A 21431-nucleotide genomic window follows, 5' to 3' on the forward strand; every position below is an offset into this window, starting at 1 on the left:
AGTCTCAGGCAGTATAACGGTTTAATCACAGGGGTTTTTGCTATGTATTCAGTGACCTGTGTTTGCCTGAGCTTGAGTCTGGACTAAGGATTCTGAGCTCCTGTGTTCTGATTCAATATATGATGTCCAATCACAGAACATTTTAGGATTTGGGCCTCTGCCATTGGCCCTTGAACTCTTGAGTCGTGATTCGCAGCTTGGAAGTTTAGACAGCCAATCACGTTGGGCATGGGAGTGGCCCAGGCTTTCGGGAATGTATATAAACAGTTGCTTTGCTCCTGTTTCCCACTTATGTGGTTCAATAAAGGTTCTTGCTGTTTTCACTGTGTCTTGCCTCATGGGAAACCACCTGCACTTCAGTTTTTGCTTGCTTTGTTTTAGACAGGTGAAAAAGGAAGAGGTGCCACTCAGAATGGTCAATACAGGACTCGAGAGAGCTAATGTTCTGGTGCAATATAAGGTAGCGTCTTGTGTCCTTCAGTGTGATGGCCTGGGAATCCGATTCAGAGGCTGAACCTGAGGAATCCCAGACTGCATAGGAGTCCCCGCCTTCAGGGCTGGCTGAGCTGGGGCAGGAGCTTGAACCTGAAGGGCCCTCACCTGTGCCAGATCCTCAGGAGCAGACACCAGCTGAATCCGCTCTGGCTCCGGAGGTGATCGAGGACCCATTGCCTGCAGGTGCTCCTCTCCCAGCCCTATCAGGGGAAGGTGAGGTTGCCTCTGGGTCCAGTAACCCTCTAGCCTCTCCGGAGCTGCAGAGGCTCAGGGCAGAGAGGAGGAGGGAACTAAGTTCTCACAGGAGGAGTGCTCGCCTCCAGGCCAGGAGAGGCGAGTCACCTGTGGGCTGGGACCGCCCTATGCCTCAGAGAAGATAAAGGCCAGTCAGCCCAGTCCCAGGTTGCAGGAGCAACATCGTTGGTAACCTGTTCCTGCCAGCACCCTGTCCTGCTCTTCCAGAGTTCCTGACCACGCCCAGCTCCTTGCCTTGGACCCTGCTTCGCCCTTGACAGACAGCCTCCATACCCTTGACCTAGGACCGGACTCAGATCAGCCTGTGAACACTTGATGGTGTCCTCTTCCTTGTTCTCCGAATGAGTCCTAGTTATGGCAGGTGTTGAATGTTTCTCAATGCTCTTATGTGAACAGCAGCCATGGAAAGAACAATATTGCACCAAAAGTGCTCAGTGTAAACAAGCGTTTTTCACATTTCTTCCCACCTTTTCCATATGGGCTCCTCTGCTGAGGAATTCCCCATATATACTACTAAGCCCTAGGAGGACTCAGGAATGAACACACTCCATTCACATGAGACCTGTTGAGCTCACAGGTGATTAACCTTGGCATTGGCCCACATGAACAAAATGTGCCCCAAAATACATTGCATAGCAAGCTTGGTGGCCGAGCTGTTTTCATGAAGCTTGTCTCCCATTCCTGATCTTCTCACTATAGAGGCGCTCAGAAGCTCTCAAGGAGCCCCAGGGTTCAACAGAGCACAGCTCAAAAACCACGGGTACGACATCAGCATAGAAATAGATGATGTGATCACCCCATCTGCAGATTATTACTCATTGCTTCAATTTAGAGATTCAATTTATCCCATACTTCCTGGCCAAGAAAGACCCCTGGCCAATTGGCCTTGGTTTAAGAAATTGTAGCACAAATAGGAGAAAAGGTTGTGCCAGAAGAACATGATTTAAAACTACTCTTTTAAATGAGTAGTCTACTGTTTCCAATACTTCTTGAGATTCTGACAGATTTTTTTTATACCTGAACTTGAACAATATCTCCTGATATTCTGTTGCACCATTTCTTTCATGGTGGTCTTTCAATCAGTTCTTCATAGGATGGTCTCCACCATTCCTCACAGCAGTTTGCCTTGGTAGTTTTGGGTGGTATGAGGTCTGGCGATCCATTTCTCGCAGAAAAGGGACGAAGTTAGTAAGATTCAGAGAAAGATATCTTAAGGTATGAAATCTACACATTTTGTGTTGGTTTATACCAAGTTTGGTGTGGGGGGAGAGGGAATCTCAGAGCCATGGCTTGGAGCCCCATGTTGGAAAGAAGATTCCTGCATTGCAAGGATTTGAGCTAGACACCTCTTGTGGTCCCTTCCAACTCATTGATTCTATGATTCTGCCAAAGACTGGATTCTCTCTGTGGGGTAGTCTTCTGGGGACTCCATGCCAGCAGAGGGCAGAGCCCACAAGTTGGTGTCCATCATCACTACAACTTCTGGTGCGAATTCCATAATTTAAAGAATGTGCTGTCTTGAAGAAGTGCTTCCCTTTGTCCTGAATCTTTCAACATTCATTTTCCCTGGCTCTCGTGAAAGAGGGAGAAAAAACTTCTCTCCTATTGTTTGTATTGTTGTGAGCAACGTTGAAGGCTTCTAAAAGGGAACAGTTGGGTTGAGATCTAGTAAATAATAATATAAAGGATGCAGAGTGATTTAGCGTGTTCTCCTTCATGGAGAGCGTGTGTTGCGGTGGGGGCCGCCAGGACACTCCAGAGTTGTGGGGCAGGCTAATTGACCGTTGGCCACTGATGCGATTGGGCTTCCCTTGTCCTTGGGAAGAAGTTAATGTTGCCATTTGTTGATTGACAGCCAGAAATGCTAAAACTCCTTGCACAAGGCTAGGACTTCCTCTTTTCACCCGTGCATCAGATTGCCCGTTCCCCCCCTCCCTAGAATTAGGGTTGCTCGCTTGACCTTGTTATGCCTGTCATGGGGTCGTCTGCTCTTGAGGCAGGGGCCTGGTAGGAATTTTGTCCATCTGGCAGATTGGCTGGGCCAGTTGGTTTTTGCCTACCGCGTAGCAAATCGTCACAACTTGTACGGTTGCGGTTAGGCATTGGTTTATGGTTTGGTTGGTTGAGGGGCACGGATTGGCTGTGCCTGCCCCTCTAATGCTGCTGCTGCAAGGGATTCTGTTAAAGGAATCAGGGGCTAACTATTGCTTGTCCACCCTATCACTGGGCCACTGCAAGAGCTCCTGGCTGCATTTGGGGTGGGCTGAGGGCAGGTTCCCTGCTCCGTCGCTACCCCCAAGTGTATTCCCCTTTTCTGACTTTCACAGGCGTGCGGAATGTCAGACTGTTCCCCACGGTGGGGGCAGCTAGTCGCAACCAATGCCTAAGCAACCACTCACATGTTTGTATTTTAATAAAGTTGTGGCCAAAATTATGCCAAAAACCTTAAACAAAAATTTGGTGTGATGTGTGAGTTATTGGGGTGGCCCTGGGAACCTCAACACGCAACCCACCCCCTTCTGTACAATAAGCTCTGTTCCACACCTATCCACCCCACTTCGCTTTTTACAAACATACCTGCCTCTTTATCCAAAGCTGGCTTCCTCTTCCTCTCTGCCCCTTCTTGTGCTACTCAACAAGTTTTTCCTTAGCACCCTGTAAGTTTATCTGGTCAACACTTGTTTGGCACTGTATTAAAAAACAACAACAACCACAATGGTATTTTAAACTCAAAAACTGCTTTGGATAGAGAATTTCTTCATGATGTGACACAGTGCCGTTATTAAGTGACTTGATCACTCTAAGCAGGGGCGCTGCCAGGTCCTTAAGAGACTCAGGACTGAAATCCAGTAGATTAATAAGGTAGGTGGCTGGGAGCCCATAAGGGCTGCACTTTGAAGTGTACCCAGAACCTATAAGCAAGGTATTTGAAAGGATGGGAAGAACAGATTACCACAAAAGACCCAACGCTCTGAAAAAAAGCACTTTTGGAGGCACGATCTTGAATGATGCCCAAAAATGTGGCCCAGGAAAAAACCCCACTTTTTTCAGGGTGAGACTGTGGTGTGAAAACACGGCACCCAAAATAGCCACTGTGATTTCTTGTGAAAAAACAGGCTGTCCCACCCAGTTTACATTTTTATTCTAAGCATATTAGCATATCTTTCTTAGAACAATATAATCTTCGAAACATTTCCATTCCTTTTTTAATTTTTGATTTGACTGATATCTTATAATTGATGTTAGCTTTGCCAGTTCTAAATATTCATTTAATTTGCATATCCACTCCTCTTTTGAGGGCAAGGTCTGAGATTTCCATTTAGAAGCAATCACTACTCTGGCTGCTGTAGTTGCATATAGAGAGATTGTTTTTTTCACTTGTGGTATATATTTCCCTATCAAGCCTAGAATAAATACCTCTGGTTTTTTAACAATTGGGATTTTCAACATTTTCTTTAATTCCTCATGTATTATTCCCCCCCAAAATTTAATCTCTTCACAACCACACCATATGTGTATTGTTGTTCCTGCTTCTTTACCAAATTTCCAACAGAGGTTGGGTTTCAGTTTGTTTCAGTTTGGCCAGCTTCACTGTTGTTAAATACCACCTGTAGAACATTTTAACAAAATTTTCTTTGATTGTAAAGGAGGTGATAAATCGTATATCTTCTCGCCAGAATTTCTCCCATTGCTCTAAGTATATCGTGTGTCTGACATCTTGCGCCCATTTGACCATAGTTTCTTCCACTTCTTCATTCATCAGTTCAATCCATCTGTTTACAGTGGTACCTCGTGTTACGTACTTCATCCGTTCCGGAGGTCCGTTCGTAACAGGAAACGGCTCGTAACATGAGGAGCACTTTCTTTAATGGTGCATCCCGCTGCTGCCGTGCCGCCAGAGTGCAACTTCCACTCGCATCCCGGTGCAAAGGTCTCAACAAGGGGCATCTACTACTGGGTTAGCGGAGCACGTAACCCGCAACATTCGTAAGGGGGACGGTACATAACACGAGGAACCACTGTAGTAGGAAGTTGGAAAGTGTCCCCAGATTCATTGAAAAAAAATCTGGTTACCTTAATATGACCTGTCATTTGGCATATGACCTGTCATTGCAGGGTGGCAGTGGGACAGAACTTCTACCTTTTGTGATTGCCCTTCTTCGCCATGATTTTTTAAAAAAAGACTCTAGGGCAGGCATCCCCAACCTGCGGCCCTCCAGCTGTTTTGGCCTACAACTCCCACGATCCCTAGCTAACAGGACCAGTAGTCAGGGATGATGGGAATTGTAGTCCAAAACATCTGGAGGGCCGAAGGTTGGGGATGTCTGTTCTAGGGGATGCCCAGATGTGGCTAAGTAAGAGAAAGGGCTTTGCAGATTTCACAACTCGTTTCTCCTTACTTGATCGCTGCAGCCTGTTCACTTTCGCTTCATTATGTCCTCCCTGGCTCTCTCTGCTTCTAATATTACCTATACTTTATTTGCTCATTTTTGGGGTTTTATGCCCTTACACACCACGGATGATTCAACGCCCAGCCAAGCATAGCCCTGTCATTGTAAGAACCAACTACAGCACCCTCTTTCAAAACTCTTGGCGTTGCTGCTTTTAGCTAAGTTTTTAGCTAAACTCCATCGCTGCGGCTGAGCCCCAAGTCCTTTCTATCACAACTGAGCCCCAGGTTCTGTGGCTGTGTCCAAGCTTTTGTCCATTCTCATTAAATAAACACCATTTCCTTAAATATACTTGTTGTGGTACCCAGGCTCAATGAGAAGCCAATATAGATCACCTTCTCGCTGAATTGAATGCTCTTTGTATATTTTCCTTATTTTTAATCTGATTTGGGGGTTGCGTAATTGATTGTAGATGATGGAAACAACCATTGTGACAAGGTTTGGCAAATTGAAAATGGAACTGGGACGCTTTCAAGGCCTTGCCATCGTATTTGACACAAAGGTAGGGCAACAAGAGTTAGTGCTTACAAATACCAAACACTCAGCCTAAGTGCTTCTTGCGTGGCCTGCCAAGATGACAGGACAGCAGCAGATACATTCTACTACATCAGAACTCATCAGCAGAAATGTCCCTAGATTTCTGCTAATGTACAGAATAAAATTGGCAGAATAAAACTGGCCATGTTAAAGTACAAATCTAAAGTGAAGAGATAAAATGTTTTGTTGTCAGCCTTTTTTTTTATTCAGCTCTGCCTTCTGAAATCCCTTCCTCAGAAGTTTAGAGCAAACAAAACAAAACAATTTTATGGAGTTTGAGAAACGTGTATTCCAGCTTTACCCCTCCGATATTTTGCTTAGCCATAGTTTGGCTTAGTGTTTACGTATTCCCAAGGATGTGCTCTGTGGGGAACTGGCTTCAGGCACCTGACCTGTTGGCACAGAGGTGGTTTTTAGGGTAGCGTGTGTTGGGCACTGCACTTCAGGGGGTGCCACAGCAATACTGTCCGCATGAGAAGCATGGGGGGCACCAAATGTTAGCGTCAAAGAGGGCGCCACTGAAATTTGAGAGCCAGCGGCGTAGCATGGGTTGTCAGCACCCGGGGCAAGGCAAGTAATTTGCACCCCCTAACCCATGGATTTGCGCCCCCTAACCCTAACCCCCAGATGTTGCGCCCGGTGCGGCCGGGCCCCCCTGCACCCCCCACGCTACGCCACTGTTGAGAGCCCAAAGTCTGTCACTGGCTGACACACCGACTCTGCGTTACAAAGACATCGGCAAATGAGGCATGAAGGCTGACAACATCAACCCCACTGTGTGGGAATCCCTTGAAGGCAACTGCAGCACCTGGAGACAAATCAGTCAGGTTGGGCAACCATAAAGGTAAACGGTAAAGGGATCCCTGACCAGGGGCGCTGACTTATAAAAAATATTGGGGGGGCCCATACCGGGGTTCTGCCCCGGGAAGTTTTCTAAATTTTAGATGAAAATTAGTGAGTTTTAAAGTTTTTTAAAAGTATTTTAGAGTCATATGATCAACATTAGAACCCCGAAAACTCGACTCTCTATAACTCCACACTCCGGGAAACTCGACAAGCCTGAAACACTTTTTGGCTTTGAAAAAAGAAACAAAACATAAACACGCACGGTATTTTCGTAAAAAGCTAATTTAATTTACAGTAACAATTATGCTTATAGACTATTACAGAGCAGTGAATATATAGCTCTGAAAAGACTGAAATGATATTTAAATAAATCCTAAACTATCATTAAAAGAATAAAACATAAAATATTGCTGTCGCACAGTAATAGCACTTTGATTAATAAGTGAAATAGCTAATTTAAGCTTACTTTGAATAAGGCTAAGGGTTCATTAAATAAAAATAATATCTCAAAGTTAATGCTTTAATACAGTTAATAAAGTTAATACAGTATGCCTAATACTGTATGTAAATACTGTAATACTGTATGTAAATAACGGGCTTTAATTGGGTCTTACACCCTAAAAATATTTAAGTATTTGAAAATAACTAATACAGTACTATAGTAATATAGAAATACAGTACTAAACTAGTACTAATATTTCGAAACTGAAAATTTAACATTCTGTATGTATTTAATTCTCTATTTTATAAAGATTTTTAATATTGCTCTAAATACCATTATTAGGGCTAGAGTGTCTTTAGAAAGGTGCAAATGTCGACCGTCTGACTGGATTACTGAATATGAAGTCGTTGATGACTGGTCGGATATCCAATTCATCCAAAACATCTTGATGGGCTTGAAGAACAGCCAAGTTGTTCAATCGCTTCTGTCCCATTGTTGATCGGAGATATGACTTCAGACGTCTAAGGGCGCTAAATGACCGTTCTGCTGTTGCTGTCGTGATTGGAACTACTTGGAGAAGCTTAATGCACTTCACTACTTCACATAACATTTCTCCAACTGCAGGCTCTTGTGTAATGTACTTTCTCACATCACGCATGTTTTTTAAGACCAGTTGTTTTTTATTAGCGATATCGGCTAACATATTCAAGTGTAAGCGCAGTCTCTCAATGTCTAGGTCATTTTTGAAAAACTCAGTTGATTTTTCAAAATTTGTTTCACCTCTGTTTACTAAAAGCAAGCACTCTTGTTCAACTGCAATGACCTGTGTGAATCCAGTTGATGCAAACCGCTCAGTAATGCAAGATTGCACCATTTCACAAACTTCAATGTAAATAGCTTTGTAGTATTCCTTTGGGGTTTTGAAAGTGTGCAGTGAGCTGGCTTCATTGTTTTCATACTTCTTTGGTATACGTCGATTCCGAGGAAGCGAAGGATCATCAGCTTGTGAAGGTTTTTCTTTTAAACACAATTCCCAAAAATGTTCAAAACTATCACGCCTGCCATTCAATATACAAATCAAGCCCTCATATATTTTTTCCAGATCAGCAACACTTAGATGAGGGCATTGAATTTCTTCATTGACATCCTCTACTGGGTTCATTGCATGGCAATAAAGACATAAAAAGAAATAAGTTTTGAATTGTAACATCGACTCAAGGTAGCCTGCACATTTGTAACCTGCCTCTGTTTTGTCCTCTGCAGAAAATGTTTCAAAAAACTCTAGAAGTTCTTCAAAGTTTTTCAATATTCTCAAGATACTAGAAGCTCGCATAGTCCATCGAGTCGGGCAAAGGGGTCGTAGACCAGCTTGGTCGTTGGCACTCTCACAGCGTATGCTTCTGAAAAGTCCCATCCTTTTGTTGGATTCCCTTACGGTGTTTATTAAGTCCTTGGCTAAGGCCATAATATCCCTCATAGACGTAAGATGGCGGAGACTGTCTACAACTGCCAAGTTTAAACTGTGAGCAGTGCAGTGCACATAATGTGCTTTTGGTTGTATATCCAAAACTAACTTTTTTAGTCCTTTGAACTTGCCTCTCATATTCGAGGCACCATCATAGCACTGTCCTCTTAAGTTATCCATTGACAAATCAAGACGAGCAAATACGTCTTTTAAAATACTAAACAGAGTTTGTGATTCAGTGTTGGGGGTCTCGTATAAGCCAATAAAGTCTTCGTTGATAATTAAGGAATCATCGACAGTACGAAAACAAAATGACACTTGTTCGTGAATCGAAGAATCACTTGTTTCGTCAACCATAATAGAAAAATGTTCAGTCTTCTTGATTGAAGCCAATACTTTTCTCAACACAGACTTTCCTAGTAGATCAATGATCTCGTTTTGAATATTGTGGGACGTCCACTTATACCCCGAACGCCCTAACCAATCTTTTAACTCAGGTACGTCATTCTTTCGGAGTTCCAACAATTGAAAAAAATTTGAGTTTACATCTTCGTGCCCTCTAATTGCTAGTCCTTGTCGGCATAAAAATTGCACGGTAGTAAAAATTGTCTCAAGAGCTAAACGGCCTTTCTTCATATCACTATCTAACTGTTCATTCAATTGGGAGGCCACACTTCGGTTAGTGATGGAATTTAGTTTCAGAACACCTTCTTTATGTGTAAACGTATTTTCATGAAGACGGAATTTTTCCAAAGCCATTTTCCAGTTAGAAAACCCTACGGAAATAAATGCATCTTCTTTTTTTGAAGAAAATTGTAATAGATTTTTAGCATCTGCCTCTTTGCAGGTTTTGCAAAAAACTTTTTCGGTACATGCTTCATATTCTAGCCATGTATATTTGATCAACCAAGACTTCTGAAATGATCTTCCCTTACCGGATTGTCCAGGTTTCGGCTGTGAACGGTTCTCGCCTGAAGACGACGAAGCAATTGACGACACAATTATTGTCGGAGGTTGACTTGCAGTATCATCAACTTCCAAGCGCGCCTTTTTGGTAACAAATTTATCCATTGCAAACTTAATTCACAATACACTAAGAGACTAAAGTAAACGAATAAAATATAGTCATATAAAAGAGTCCACTAAACACTAAAGTCGGAACGCTAAACACATCTGCAGCATGCACTGAACGAAACTATCCACACTGAATGACTGCGCCAGCAGGGCGTGGGCTTTATATAGCCGCAGCGTCATAATGTCTTGAAGCATCAAGGCGACGCGAGGTGGAGGATTCCAGGCGCTTCTGCTCCAGTCCTTTTGATGTTGCCGCGGCCGCAGCGCTGGCCCGCCAGACTTTACACGAAGGTTCGCGCACCGGGACAAATTCTAAGTGTGCCCGCAGCATAATATAACTAATAATTTTTACTGGGTTGCAAAATCTCCCATTTTGAAGTGTCTTTTCTCCCAAACTCAATGAATGTGTAAAAGAAACTCTCCTGAAGGGAGAGTAAACAGTCTGGAGGCTGGTATGCAGGCTGTGGAGAGAGAGAGAGAGAGAGAGAGAGAGAGAGAGAGAGAGAGAGAGAGACCTTTGCTTTCAGATCAGCTTGGATCATTTTCATATTTTGTAAGATGCTAAGCCTATGTTGGACATTGTATGAATATTTGGGACCCGTTTCATTTGATGTTTTCTGCTTTATTTCAATGAGTTCTGCCAGTAAAAGTTTGAATATTTTTATGGGTGTGGACAATGAGGAGCATTTCTTATGCTTAATATCTGCAACACATTGAGTGCTCGTCCAGAAAAGTTGAGACTCACCCTCCAGTGCTATGCTCATGAGGCGCTTTCCTTCTCGTTGCTTAGGACTTCGTAGCAGCGGGGGAACCGCCAAAAAAGCCCCTTCGGGCGCGCGGGAGGAGCGAGCCGCCCGCTTTCCCGCCCTCGCCGGCCTCCTGGGGCGCACGCAGCACTCGCGCCCTCCGCAGCCCGCCCAAACGCGCGCCAATGCCGGGCGACGCGCCCCTCCGGGAAGCGCGACGTAGGCGCCGCTCCTGCACCTGACGGCCTTTTCTGCAGGGCTTCTAGCAGCAAGCGAGTGTGCGCGCAGAAGGCGGCGCCTGAGGCGAGGTGGCGCGGGGCGGCGTCCTGCTCTCCCGCCCCGTTTCTGGGCTACCTCCTCCAAGCCGGCAGGGCGAATTCCTGCTCTTAGTGCCCGGACGGGATTGGTGAAGCACCTGCAGCGCGCCGCCGAGAGGGTGCAGCTTGCCGGGGCTTGAAGCGTCGCAAGGAGCCTGGGCTGGGGAGCGCGCAGCCTCGTCCCTTCCTTCCTATCCATCCGCGGGGCAAAAGAAGAGAGAGGGGAAAGTCCGCGCACCGGGACAAATTCTAAGTGTGCAATTTTTAAAAATTATTGGGGGGGCAGAGCCCCCCCAAACGAATTTTTGAGGGGGCTCAGGCCCCCTCAGGCCCCATGGAGTCGGCGCCTATGCCCCTGACCATTAGGTCCAGTCGCGGACGACTCTGGGGTTGCGGCGCTCATCTCGCTTTATTGGTCGAGGGAGCGGGTGTACAGCTTCCGGATCATGGGGCCAGCATGACTAAGCCGCTTCTGGCAAACCAGAGCAGCGCATGGAAATGCTGTTTACCTTCCCGCTGGAGGTATTTATCTACTTGCACTTTGACATGCTTTCAAACTGCTAGGTTGGCAGGAGCAGGAACCGAGCAACAGGAGCTCACCCCGTTGGGGGATTCGAACCACCAACCTTCTGATTGGCAATTCCTAGGTTCTGTGGTTTAACCCACAGCACAACCATTGCAGTGAGCAAAGGAAGGAATGACCTCTGGGAGGAGTGCAGAGAGAAGAAATGCCATGGTGCATCTGCAGCAGCACAACCAAACACCTCAATCTGCCCCAGCTGCAACAAAACATGTCTCTCCCATATCGGTCTCTACAGCCACAGCAGACGCTGCAACTCTCCAACGGTTTGATTTCAACCTCGAAGGCACACTCCTCCGCTGTTTCCCCAGACTGACGGATGCCAACCAATATTCCATATGAGTCCATGTACAGTGGTGCCCCGCAAGACAAACGCCTCGCAAGATGGAAAACCCGCTAGACGAAAGGGTTTTCCGTTTTGGAGGCGCTTCGCAAAACGAATTTCCCTATGGGCTTGCTTCGCAAGACGAAATGTCTTGCGAGTTCCTGCGGGGTTTTTTCCCCTCCCCCCCCTTTTCCTAAGCCCTAAGCCACTTATCAGCTGATCCGCTAAAAGCCGCTAAACCGCTAATAGCGCTAATCCGCTAAGCTGAAAATGGGCTTGCTTCGCAAGACGAAAAAAACGCTATACGAAGAGCCTCACGGAACAGATTAATTTCGTCTTGCGAGGCACCACGGTATTCTGTTTGGTGCTTCGGAACATTTAAAATAGCAAATATGTTTCTTGATGCTTAAATATCAAGTTTACATGTCACTTTTCAATTAACAGGTATGTAAAAAAGTGAATAAAGTTCTAAAAATAGTAACCCCACTGTCAATGAATTGTGTTTAATTTTTCTGGAAAGAATTATGGGGGGGGGGGGGAGAGAATAGTTCAGTCACTTTCTGCATCAGATATGGGGAATCTTTGGCCTTCCAGATGCCACTGAATTATAGTTCCCATCATCCCTTGCCATGCTTTCCAGGACTGAAGGGAGTTGTAGTTCAGCAACATGCTTTCTAATTATGACTATGGCCTTCACATCCACGGCCAAAACAACAAATGGAACAGGATCCGCTCCTTACCGTACATTTTTTAATTTGTGCTTTTAAAATTGGATTTGATGTTCATTATATATTTATTCAAATTTTAGCACCCCACCTTTCTACCAAATAAAGGACTGCAATATAAACCTGATTGCATTTTAATTAATAAATTGCTATACCCTTTAAGATCATGATTATATAAAGAAATCATGCCCAGTGCTTGTGAAAGAAGCTTCGTGGAAATTAGCCTAAGGTCTGTTTTTGCAACCAACCTGGCAAGGAAAGAGAGCAAAGAAAACATTGTTATCAGTGGCGTAGCGTGGGGGGTGCTGGCGGCACCGGGCGCAACATCTGGGGGGGGCGCTCGCACTCGAGTGCTAAAATCCACGGGTTAGGGGGTGCAAATTACTTGCCTTGCCCCAGGTGCTGACAACCCACGCTACGCCACTGATTGTTATCACACGGTCTAGTGACACAGGAGCACACAGGTTTAGCAAATGCAAATAGCTGCAGGTTTTTTTCCCCATGGCTACCTTTTTTGAACTTCAGGTATGATATCACAAGCTGTCCTCGCCAAAATTTGGGTTACTGCAAAACTATTAAAGTGACGGAACCAGGTAGGGTGGCAAATTCTCTATGGAGGAGGAAGCACTTTTTGAACTGTGGCCTGGTGACCGATGAGAACTACAAAGAGCCTTCACACCAGGGGTCGGCAGGGGTCACCTGGGCTGGTTCACTCCAGTGGAGATCCCTCAGTGGACTGGATCGCACGTGCCCCCGCGATTTCCAGCATCTGCGCCTACGTAAACGCGATTTCCGGTGCCGTGGAAGCGAGTCCCCGTGCCGTGCTGCACCGGTTTAGCGCAGCGCGCGGGGATTCGCCAAGCGGGCGGCTCGGTTCGGGGGCCAGTTAAATGACCCCCGTGGGCCACTATATCTGTTATGTACTGAAATTCTCACCCTGGGCCAGCAGGGGGGTTACTGTAGATAGTTTTCACTCAGGTCCACATATGCAAATAAGGGATTGAAAGTGACGTTCAGTGATTGGATAGTTACAGAAAATGGTTACTGTTGCGTTCTAGTGGAGCTCTATATAAGCAGGCTGGCTGAACCCTTCAGTTCAGTTCTGGCCTGTGAATAAACAAGAGGTGTTTGAAGAATTGCTGTGTCATCTGATATGTTCACCCACAACTTAACAATATCAATGTAGGGCCAAAGTGAGGCTGCCGTGTTTGTTATTTGTGAGACTGCCCCATAATTTTTACACCAAAACGCGAAGGGAAAGGGGACCTCCCCAAACTTACCACTGCTCATTCTTCTGCCTTTCTTCCCAACTTTATCTACTTTTGGTGTCAGACTTGAGCTGAGACAAAAGTGCTTGAGTAAGAACATGGAGGCAATGTGGCGGAGGGGATGTTGAGCTGTACATGCCTTTGTTATTAATAGTGGACCCCTTCCCTGACTTTATAGTGTTACACACACACACACACACACACACACACACATCTCTGCTGAGTGGTGGCAAGAGATTCAAGGGGTCTTGGCACTTTAACCAGGGTTTATGTTGCTTGTGAATGAGGCACAGCAGAGACAAGAATAAGAAACATGGTTTCAGAGTATTGCAGAAGAACGATGTCAATCAACCTTTTATGATCTCCTTCTATGGGTCAACAATAGAAAGTGTCCTTTCATACTGCATCACAGTGTGGTACTCTGGTTTGACATCATCTGATGTCAACAGAGGGTGGTGAATACAGCACAAGATATTATGGGCTGTCCCGTGAATCCGCTGGATGAAATAGCGGAAGAACGTTGCCTCAGGAGAGTGAGGAAAATTCTCAGGGATGATTCACACCCTGGCGGGCACTTTCTTGATCTCCTGCCCTCAGGCAGAAGATATAGAAGCAGGATTAGTTGCACCAACAGGGTAAAGAACAGCTACTATCTGTGGGCTGTTAGGCTGCTGAATGAAAAGATAACAACAGGGCAACCGACTTTCGGGTTTGGTGGGTGTTGGTCAGTAAACGGGGGGAATTAAGACTAAGAGAGCTGAGTGGGGGGTGCTCGTGTAATCTCACTGTATATAAGTTGTACAAGTGACAATAAAGTATTTCAATTTCAATTTTACTCAGATTGACACCTGAGCTTTTAGTGAGTGCTAAGTATTACACCCCCCAAGAGTGTCTCTCGTTGTTCCTCTCAAAGCTTCAGCCAGCTTGGGTCCAAAGCAGTGGGCAGCCGTGGTCCCAAGTCTCTCAGTGCAGCCTCCTCCAGCCAGCGTCACATGGCGTTCTGCCCTTCCTTTCTCCTTCCCCCAAACCTCCGTTTTTAAAAGGACACTTTTCTTCCTGTGGTGACATCACACACCCCTGTGACCCTGGCAACCTTCCCCTCTCAATTCTTCAATTGTCTTTTGCTAACTAACACAAGTTACCCCACCCTCTCCTTGCCTGATGCTGCCATCTCTGGTCTTTGTTCCTGGATGGCACCTCTAATAATAATAATAATAATAATAATACATTTTTATTGATACCCTGCCCTTCCTGGTTCAAAAACTGGGCTCAGGGTAGGTAAAGGTAAAGGTACCCCTGCCCGTAGGGGCCAGTCTTGACAGACTATGTACTTGAGAATCAACTCTCATGAAAAGAATGGCTCACCACCAACACTGTTAAACTGAGAAAAAATGCAGGAATCCAGGAGTGCTGATTTCTTTCGCTCTTTCTTTTTCGCAATAGCGGCACCTTTGTCCAGAAGAGGATTCAAGTGGCAATGAAAAGGGGGGAAATGTGGAGATATTTTCTTTCCAAATGTATCCTGCGGTTTTCAGAGAAAACTCATTTTTTCCTCTCTTTTTTTGGAAGAAAAGCAGAGGAATTGCTTAGGTGCCACCCCTGCAGTTTCACTGGCTGTCGGGCGCTTTGAAAATGTTGACCTTGAAAAGAAAATGTTTACATTGTAAATGTAATAGCAGCATGAAGACTCTTCTAGAATTACGATTCCAGCAGAGAGGGTGGGTGGGATAAGTAGAAAAAAGATTTCTTCACTTTGAAAAGCTTAATGCATCAGATTATCATCATTGTCATCATTCACAGTGGGTAAAAGAATCCCTATTGGCACAATTGAGATGTAATGTCAAACACCGTTTGGGTTTCCTCCTCCTATTTTTCACTAGACATAAAGGTAAAGGTAAAGGTACCCCTGCCCTTCCGGGCCAGTCTTGACAGACTCTGGGGTTGTGCGCCCATCTCACTTAAGAGGCCAGGGGCCAGCGCTGTCCGGAGACACTTCCGGGTCACGTGGCCAGCGTGACATAGCTGCTCTGGCCAGAGCCAGAGCCAGAGCCGCACACGGAAACGCCGTTTACCTTCCCGCTGGTAAGCGGTCCCTATTTATCTACTTGCACTTTGTGCTTTTGAGCTGCTAGGTTGGCAGGAGCAGGGACCGAGCAACAGGAGCTCACCCCGTCGCGGGGATTCGAACCGCCGACCTTTCGATCGGCAAGCCCTAGGCGCTGAGGCTTTAACCCACAGCGCCACCTGCGTCCCCCTAACAACAAATTTAAAACGCTTAATTGTAAAATCAGCATAAAATACATGAATAACAATAAAATTCAAAATTCAGAAATCAATTTAAGAGAAATAAGCATTAGATAATCCCCAGGGCTAGCTGGCTGAATTGGTCCTACCTGGGCCAGCGAGGAGGCCAGGGGAGAATTAGCTGTGGGGTCTCAGAGCGGGTAATCTTCATAAGAGGGGAGGGGGAGAGAAGCGAAGAGAAGAGAAAGGAAATAAAAGATTGGGCTGAATTCAAATTAAAGGCCAGGCGGAATAGCTCTGTCTTACAGGCCCTGCAGAAGGAGCTTAAATCCTGGAAGTGCCCTAGTCTCATGAGACAGAGCATTCCACCAGGTCGGAGCCATCACTGAGAAGGCCCTGGTCCTGGTGGAGGATAGTCTGGCTTCCTTAGGGCCCGGGACCTCTAAACTAAGCCAAGCTCCTAAGGAAATTCATAAGAAATCACATCCTTGTATCAGTCTTCTCAGTTCCAGTGGCATTTAGGACCCAGGGAAGTGAGGCGTAAGGGGAGGGGTGAGTGAACCCACCAAAATCCCCAAGTTGTACAGTCACATCCACAGGGACTTCGCAAGGAGTCGTGACCGGTGATATCCTGCCCCAAGAGTGTCAGACAGATAGCCATCTCAATCACAATGCCTACCCATCCCATGGTGGGATGAAGCCTGGGCAAGACAAAGAGGTGTACAGTCGTCCGACTTCCAAAACATTCGAAAACCAAATTGCAGCTTCTGATTGGAAGCTCCTGCAGCCAATCAGAAGCCACAGAAGCCCCGCCAGACATTCGGGTTCCAAAAGAACGTTTGCAAACCGGAACAATCACTTCCGGGGTTGCGGCACTCGGAAGCCAAAATGACCGAGTTCCAGGGTGTTTGGGATCCAAGGTGTGACTGTATTTGACTTGACTCAGGGACCAGGGAACTGCAAATGCTTTAATTCGTACTGTGATGGAGTATGTGTGAAAGACTACACAGTGGTACCTCTGGATGCGAACGGGATCCGTTCCAGAGCCCCGTTCACATCCTGAAGCGAACGCAACCCGCATCTGCACGTCTGCGTGTGTGCGGGTCACGATTCACCGCTTCTGCGCATGCGCTTGATGTAATTTTGACCGTCTGCACATGCGTGAGCGGCCAAACCCAGAAGTAACACGCTCCATTACTTCCGGGTCGCCGCAGAGCACAACCCGAAAATACTTATTCCGAAGCTACTTCAACCCGAGGTATGACTGTATTTGAGTGACAGTGGCATGCCTGGATCTCAGGTTCTACCTGAGACCACACCTTTTCTGTTACATCTCTGTGATTTCTTGATGATGGTTCTGAAAATGTATTAAACTTTGGGAAACTTTAAAATACTGATGTAAACATTGTTTGGGGCTTCTTGCTGCTTTGTTCTTTGTGGAAGTGGGAAGTCTTGTTGCAACAATAAAGATGAGACCCACAAGCCGCTGTTTTGCTTCTATCTCCCGGCTGAAGTCTCTTGCTTGTGACAAGATTAGGCAATTGTGGGGTGCTCCAATGGCGGGACGCGGGTGGCGCTGTGGGTAAAAGCCTCAGCGCCTAGGGCCTGCCGATCGAAAGGTCGGCGGTTCGAATCCCCGCGGCGGGGTGCGCTCCCGCTGCTCGGTCCCAGCGCCTGCCAACCTAGCAGTTCGAAAGCACCCCCGGGTGCAAGTAGATAAATAGGGACCACTTACTGGTGGGAAGGTTTCCGTGTGCTGCGCTGGCTCGCCAGATGCAGCTTTGTCACGCTGGCCACGTGACCCGGAAGTGTCTCCGGACAGCGCTGGCCCCTGGCCTCTTGAGTGAGATGGGCGCACAACCCCAGAGTCTGTCAAGACTGGCCCGTACGGGCAGGGGTACCTTTACCTTTACCAATGACTCCCTTATACAGTGGTACCTTGGGTTAAGTACTTAATTCGTTCCGGAGGTCCGTTCTTAACCTGAAACTGTTCTTAACCTGAAGCACCACTTTAGCTTATGGGGCCTCCTACTGATGCCGCGTCACCAGTGCACGATTTCTGTTCTCATCCTGAAGCAAAGTTCTTAACCCGAGGTACTATTACTGGATTAGCGGAGTCTGTAACCTGAAATGTATGTAACCTGAAGCGTATGTAACCCGAGGTACCACTGTACAGTCCAAACCCCACATTTACTAATTTCAGAAACTGGGGGGGGGGGGACCTGGCACCCGGGGATTTTAGGGGATCCTTGCCCCATTACAATATACAGTGGTACCTCGGGTTACAAACGCTTCAGGTTACAGACGCTTCAGATTACAGACTCCGCTAACCCAGAAATAGTACCTTGGGTTAAGAACTTTGCTTCAGGATGAGAACAGAAATCGTGCGGAAGCGGCACAGCGGCAGCAGGAGGCCCCATTAGCTAAAGTGGTGCTTCAGGTTAAGAACAGTTTCAGGTTAAGGACCTCCAGAACGAATTAAGTACTTAACCCGAGGTACCACTGTATGTGAATGGAACTGGCAAAACAATAACTTCTGCAGAGATGTAATATGCAGTCTTCGCTGAACACAAGTAATTCTGCTACATCTCTGAGTCGGGGACAAAGGATCCATTCTCTTTAGAAGCTTGTTGCAAAGGGCAAGGCCAAAGCAATTTGTTTCCATTTTCCAGAAGGGCAGCTGTGTTACTCTCCTGCAACAAAACCTCTAAGAGTCTTATGGCAGCTCAAAGACTCACTCTTCTATTACAGCATAAGCTTCTGTAGAGTACAGTCCACTTCAACAGATGTTTCCTGTGTTAAGTGAGTACTTTGGGCTCACGGGAGACTTTAATTCAATTAATTTATTTCTCATGAACCCCTGCTATGACCTGGCATAGAACTCTATGGATTACAGACAAAGTGCAATAAGTAGTTCATCCATTTACAAACTTTTTCAGTGAATACTAATTGGAGCTCTTTTATTAAATTAACCAAATGTTTCTTTCTGCTCTTTTATTAGGAAATACTGGGCTTGGTGTGTTTCCAGATAACTCCATCCATCTTGTTTCACTTTAAATAAGAAAGGAACAGCTTGTAGTATTTGTTCTGAGATCCCTGTTAGAGAAAAGGGACAAACAGGACATGAAGGGGAAGAGAGAGGGAGATCTCTCGCCCCTTTTTTCTTAAAAACAAAGTAAAGCAAAAGAAGGGATGATTTGGAGCGAAGGAGGGCTATTTCCCCAATCTTACTTTTATTCTGAAGCACTTGCTTCAGAGCAGGATTTAAAGTGAAGAAAAAAGCATGGGGAATGGGTGGAAAAAACCCAAAGCCTTATTCAATGCTAATAATATCAGGAACTATGACAATGAATTTTCCACATCATATCTAATTTGCAGTTATAATGAATGCACAAGGTATGGGATAACCAGCCTCACATAAACAACATGCTGAAGTCTAATGCATGAAGGGGTTAATACTATAGAGTAAGCTGTCCTGCCAGGCTTAGCTATGTCACTTCCTTTACCTTGGGAGGAAATAGGTAATCAAGCCTATTATTATCCCCGCCCCAGTCTACCTATAAAGCTCAGCATGAAAAGGGTTTGAACTCAGCTACATGGTTCTCAGTAGCCATTTTTGAGTTCCTTAACCAATAATTCAGGAGCTTGCACAACTTTGTAATTCAGCTAAGTTTTACTGCCTGTGCAATTTTTCTCGCTGATGTATGGAAAAGCTCATGAATCTGATCTTTGAAGAGTTTGTAAGTAAACCAGTTTTTAACTTACCAAATGTGTGGTCTTTTCCTATGCCGGGGGGAAGATGGAAACTTTTGAAAGAAACTTTTAAGGGAACTTTCTTTCCAAAGGGAAAGAAAGTTAAGGGAACACCCTTAACTTTAAGGGTTAAGGGAACTTTTAAGGGAACACCCTCTCTTCAGATGTGAAGGAAATAAACAGCTATCCTATCTTTAAAAGACATCTGAAGGCAGCCCTGTTCAGGGAAGTTTTTAATATTTAACGTTGTATTGTTTTTAACACTTGATTGGGAGCTGCCCAGAGTGGCTGGGGAAACTCAGCCAGATGGGTGGGGTATAAATAAATTATTATTATTATTATTATTATTATTATTATTAATTATTATATAACATTTTTGAATTCACTTGGAGGGACACGTTTTAAAGGTCTACTAACCTATATTACCATGCTTTGCTGCATGTTTTGTGATTTTAAATCTTTGCTGGGGTTCTCTCATGCAGATGAAAATACGTTTGAGTTAAAAAGCCCCAAACTTGGCTCTTGGCATCCTTTCTGTCTCTCTTTGCACCAACACAAATAATAAAGCAATAGGATGAAGAGGAGGAGATAATGTCAAGGCAGAAAGGCGGATGAGTCGAGGTTCAGATAACACCTTAGGGTTTTGTTATTAGTCCAAAACAAATAACAGTCACAATAAAAGTCCTCTGAGGGTGCTGAAGTTACCCAGAGGGCCTCTGCTGACCTTAGCACCAGCGATGGTCTGTAGGGCAGGTGGCAATGTGTGCACCTTGAATTTGGGCCTGAAAATGATAAGATCAGATCAGACGAGTACAGAATGACTTCCCTGGCATTAGACCCCATCTTTTTTTGAGTGTGCCTCTTTTTTGGAGAGCAGTTCCCAAAGTGACTCATTCTGTGTTTTGTTTCCACCCTTCTTAGCCATACACTGGGGTTGCCCTTTGCCGGTTTTTTAAAAGTCAGCAGACTTTTAAAACAGGCCTCTCCACTTCCTTCTTCGGGCCAGAGACCCGATGTGAAAAATGCAATCCATATATAATTACGCACACGTCTTGCTCAACGTTAGCCTGCTTACGTCGCCACGGTAATCATTTCAAAACATCTGCTTATTCATTGCTGCGAAGCAAATGCTTTCCTCTAAGTTACTTTCAAAAGTGTTAGAAATAGCTCTGGTATTTGTTGATTGTAAAAGGGCACTTTAGAGCTTTGTCTGCTTTTCATAGAATAGAATCATAGAATTAAAAGGGAACATAAGGGTCATTTAGCTCAACCCGCTGCGAGGCATGAATCTTTCCCCCAATGTGGGGCTTGAATCCATGATCCTGAGCTCATGCTCTACTGACTGAGCTATCCCAGAGCATAAGTGTAAATGGACTATATAGACTTAAAACCTGGGGTCTAGAATGGATCATGGCAAACTGTAATTAAGATAAGTACTACTAAATACAGTGGTACCTCGCAAGACGAAATCAATTCGTTCTAACAAAATAAAAAAATTCCTTCCAGTAGCACCTTAATTCGTTCTGCGAGTTTTTTCGTCTTGCGAATTTTTCGTCTGCGAAGCACGGATTTTGGAAAAGCTTCAAAAATCACCAAAGTCTTCAAAAACCTCAAAAAAGGCTACCACACCGCGTGCTATGAGTTGCTCCTCGAAGTCAAGTCGCAACTGCACCCCCTGAATGCACCCTGGGTATTAACGGTTTTAAGAAGAAGGAAACAAACTTACAAGACGTTTTCGTCTTGCGAAGCAAGCCCATAGGGAAATTCGTCTTGCGAAGCAACTCAAAAAACGAAAAACTCCTTCGTCTTGCGAGTTTTTCGTCTTACAAGGCATTCGTCTTGTGAGGTACCACTGTACCATCCATTGTATTCGTGGCAGTGTTTTCCCTGCAAATTTATACACCCACA

At 45.4% G+C, this 21431-nt stretch overlaps 1 protein-coding gene and 1 long non-coding RNA gene across 2 annotated transcripts in view; one reads left to right on the forward strand and one right to left on the reverse strand.

The window, feature by feature from the left end:
- The window catches only part of LOC307224699, a 476766-nt gene that overhangs the window by 240400 nt on the left and 214935 nt on the right, over window positions 1-21431 (reverse strand). The window lies entirely within an intron of this gene.
- TAPT1 (transmembrane anterior posterior transformation 1) overlaps window positions 18542-21431 on the forward strand; it is a 69501-nt gene continuing 66611 nt past the window's right edge. The window contains exon 1 of the mRNA XM_079991576.1: window positions 18542-18572. Within this exon, the coding sequence (XP_079847702.1) occupies window positions 18557-18572 (16 nt within the window). The 5' untranslated portion in view covers window positions 18542-18556. The remainder of the gene's footprint in view (window positions 18573-21431) is intronic.

Source organism: Podarcis cretensis, assembly GCF_951804945.1.
Source record: "Podarcis cretensis genome assembly, chromosome: 9".
Taxonomy (NCBI): domain Eukaryota; kingdom Metazoa; phylum Chordata; class Lepidosauria; order Squamata; family Lacertidae; genus Podarcis; species Podarcis cretensis.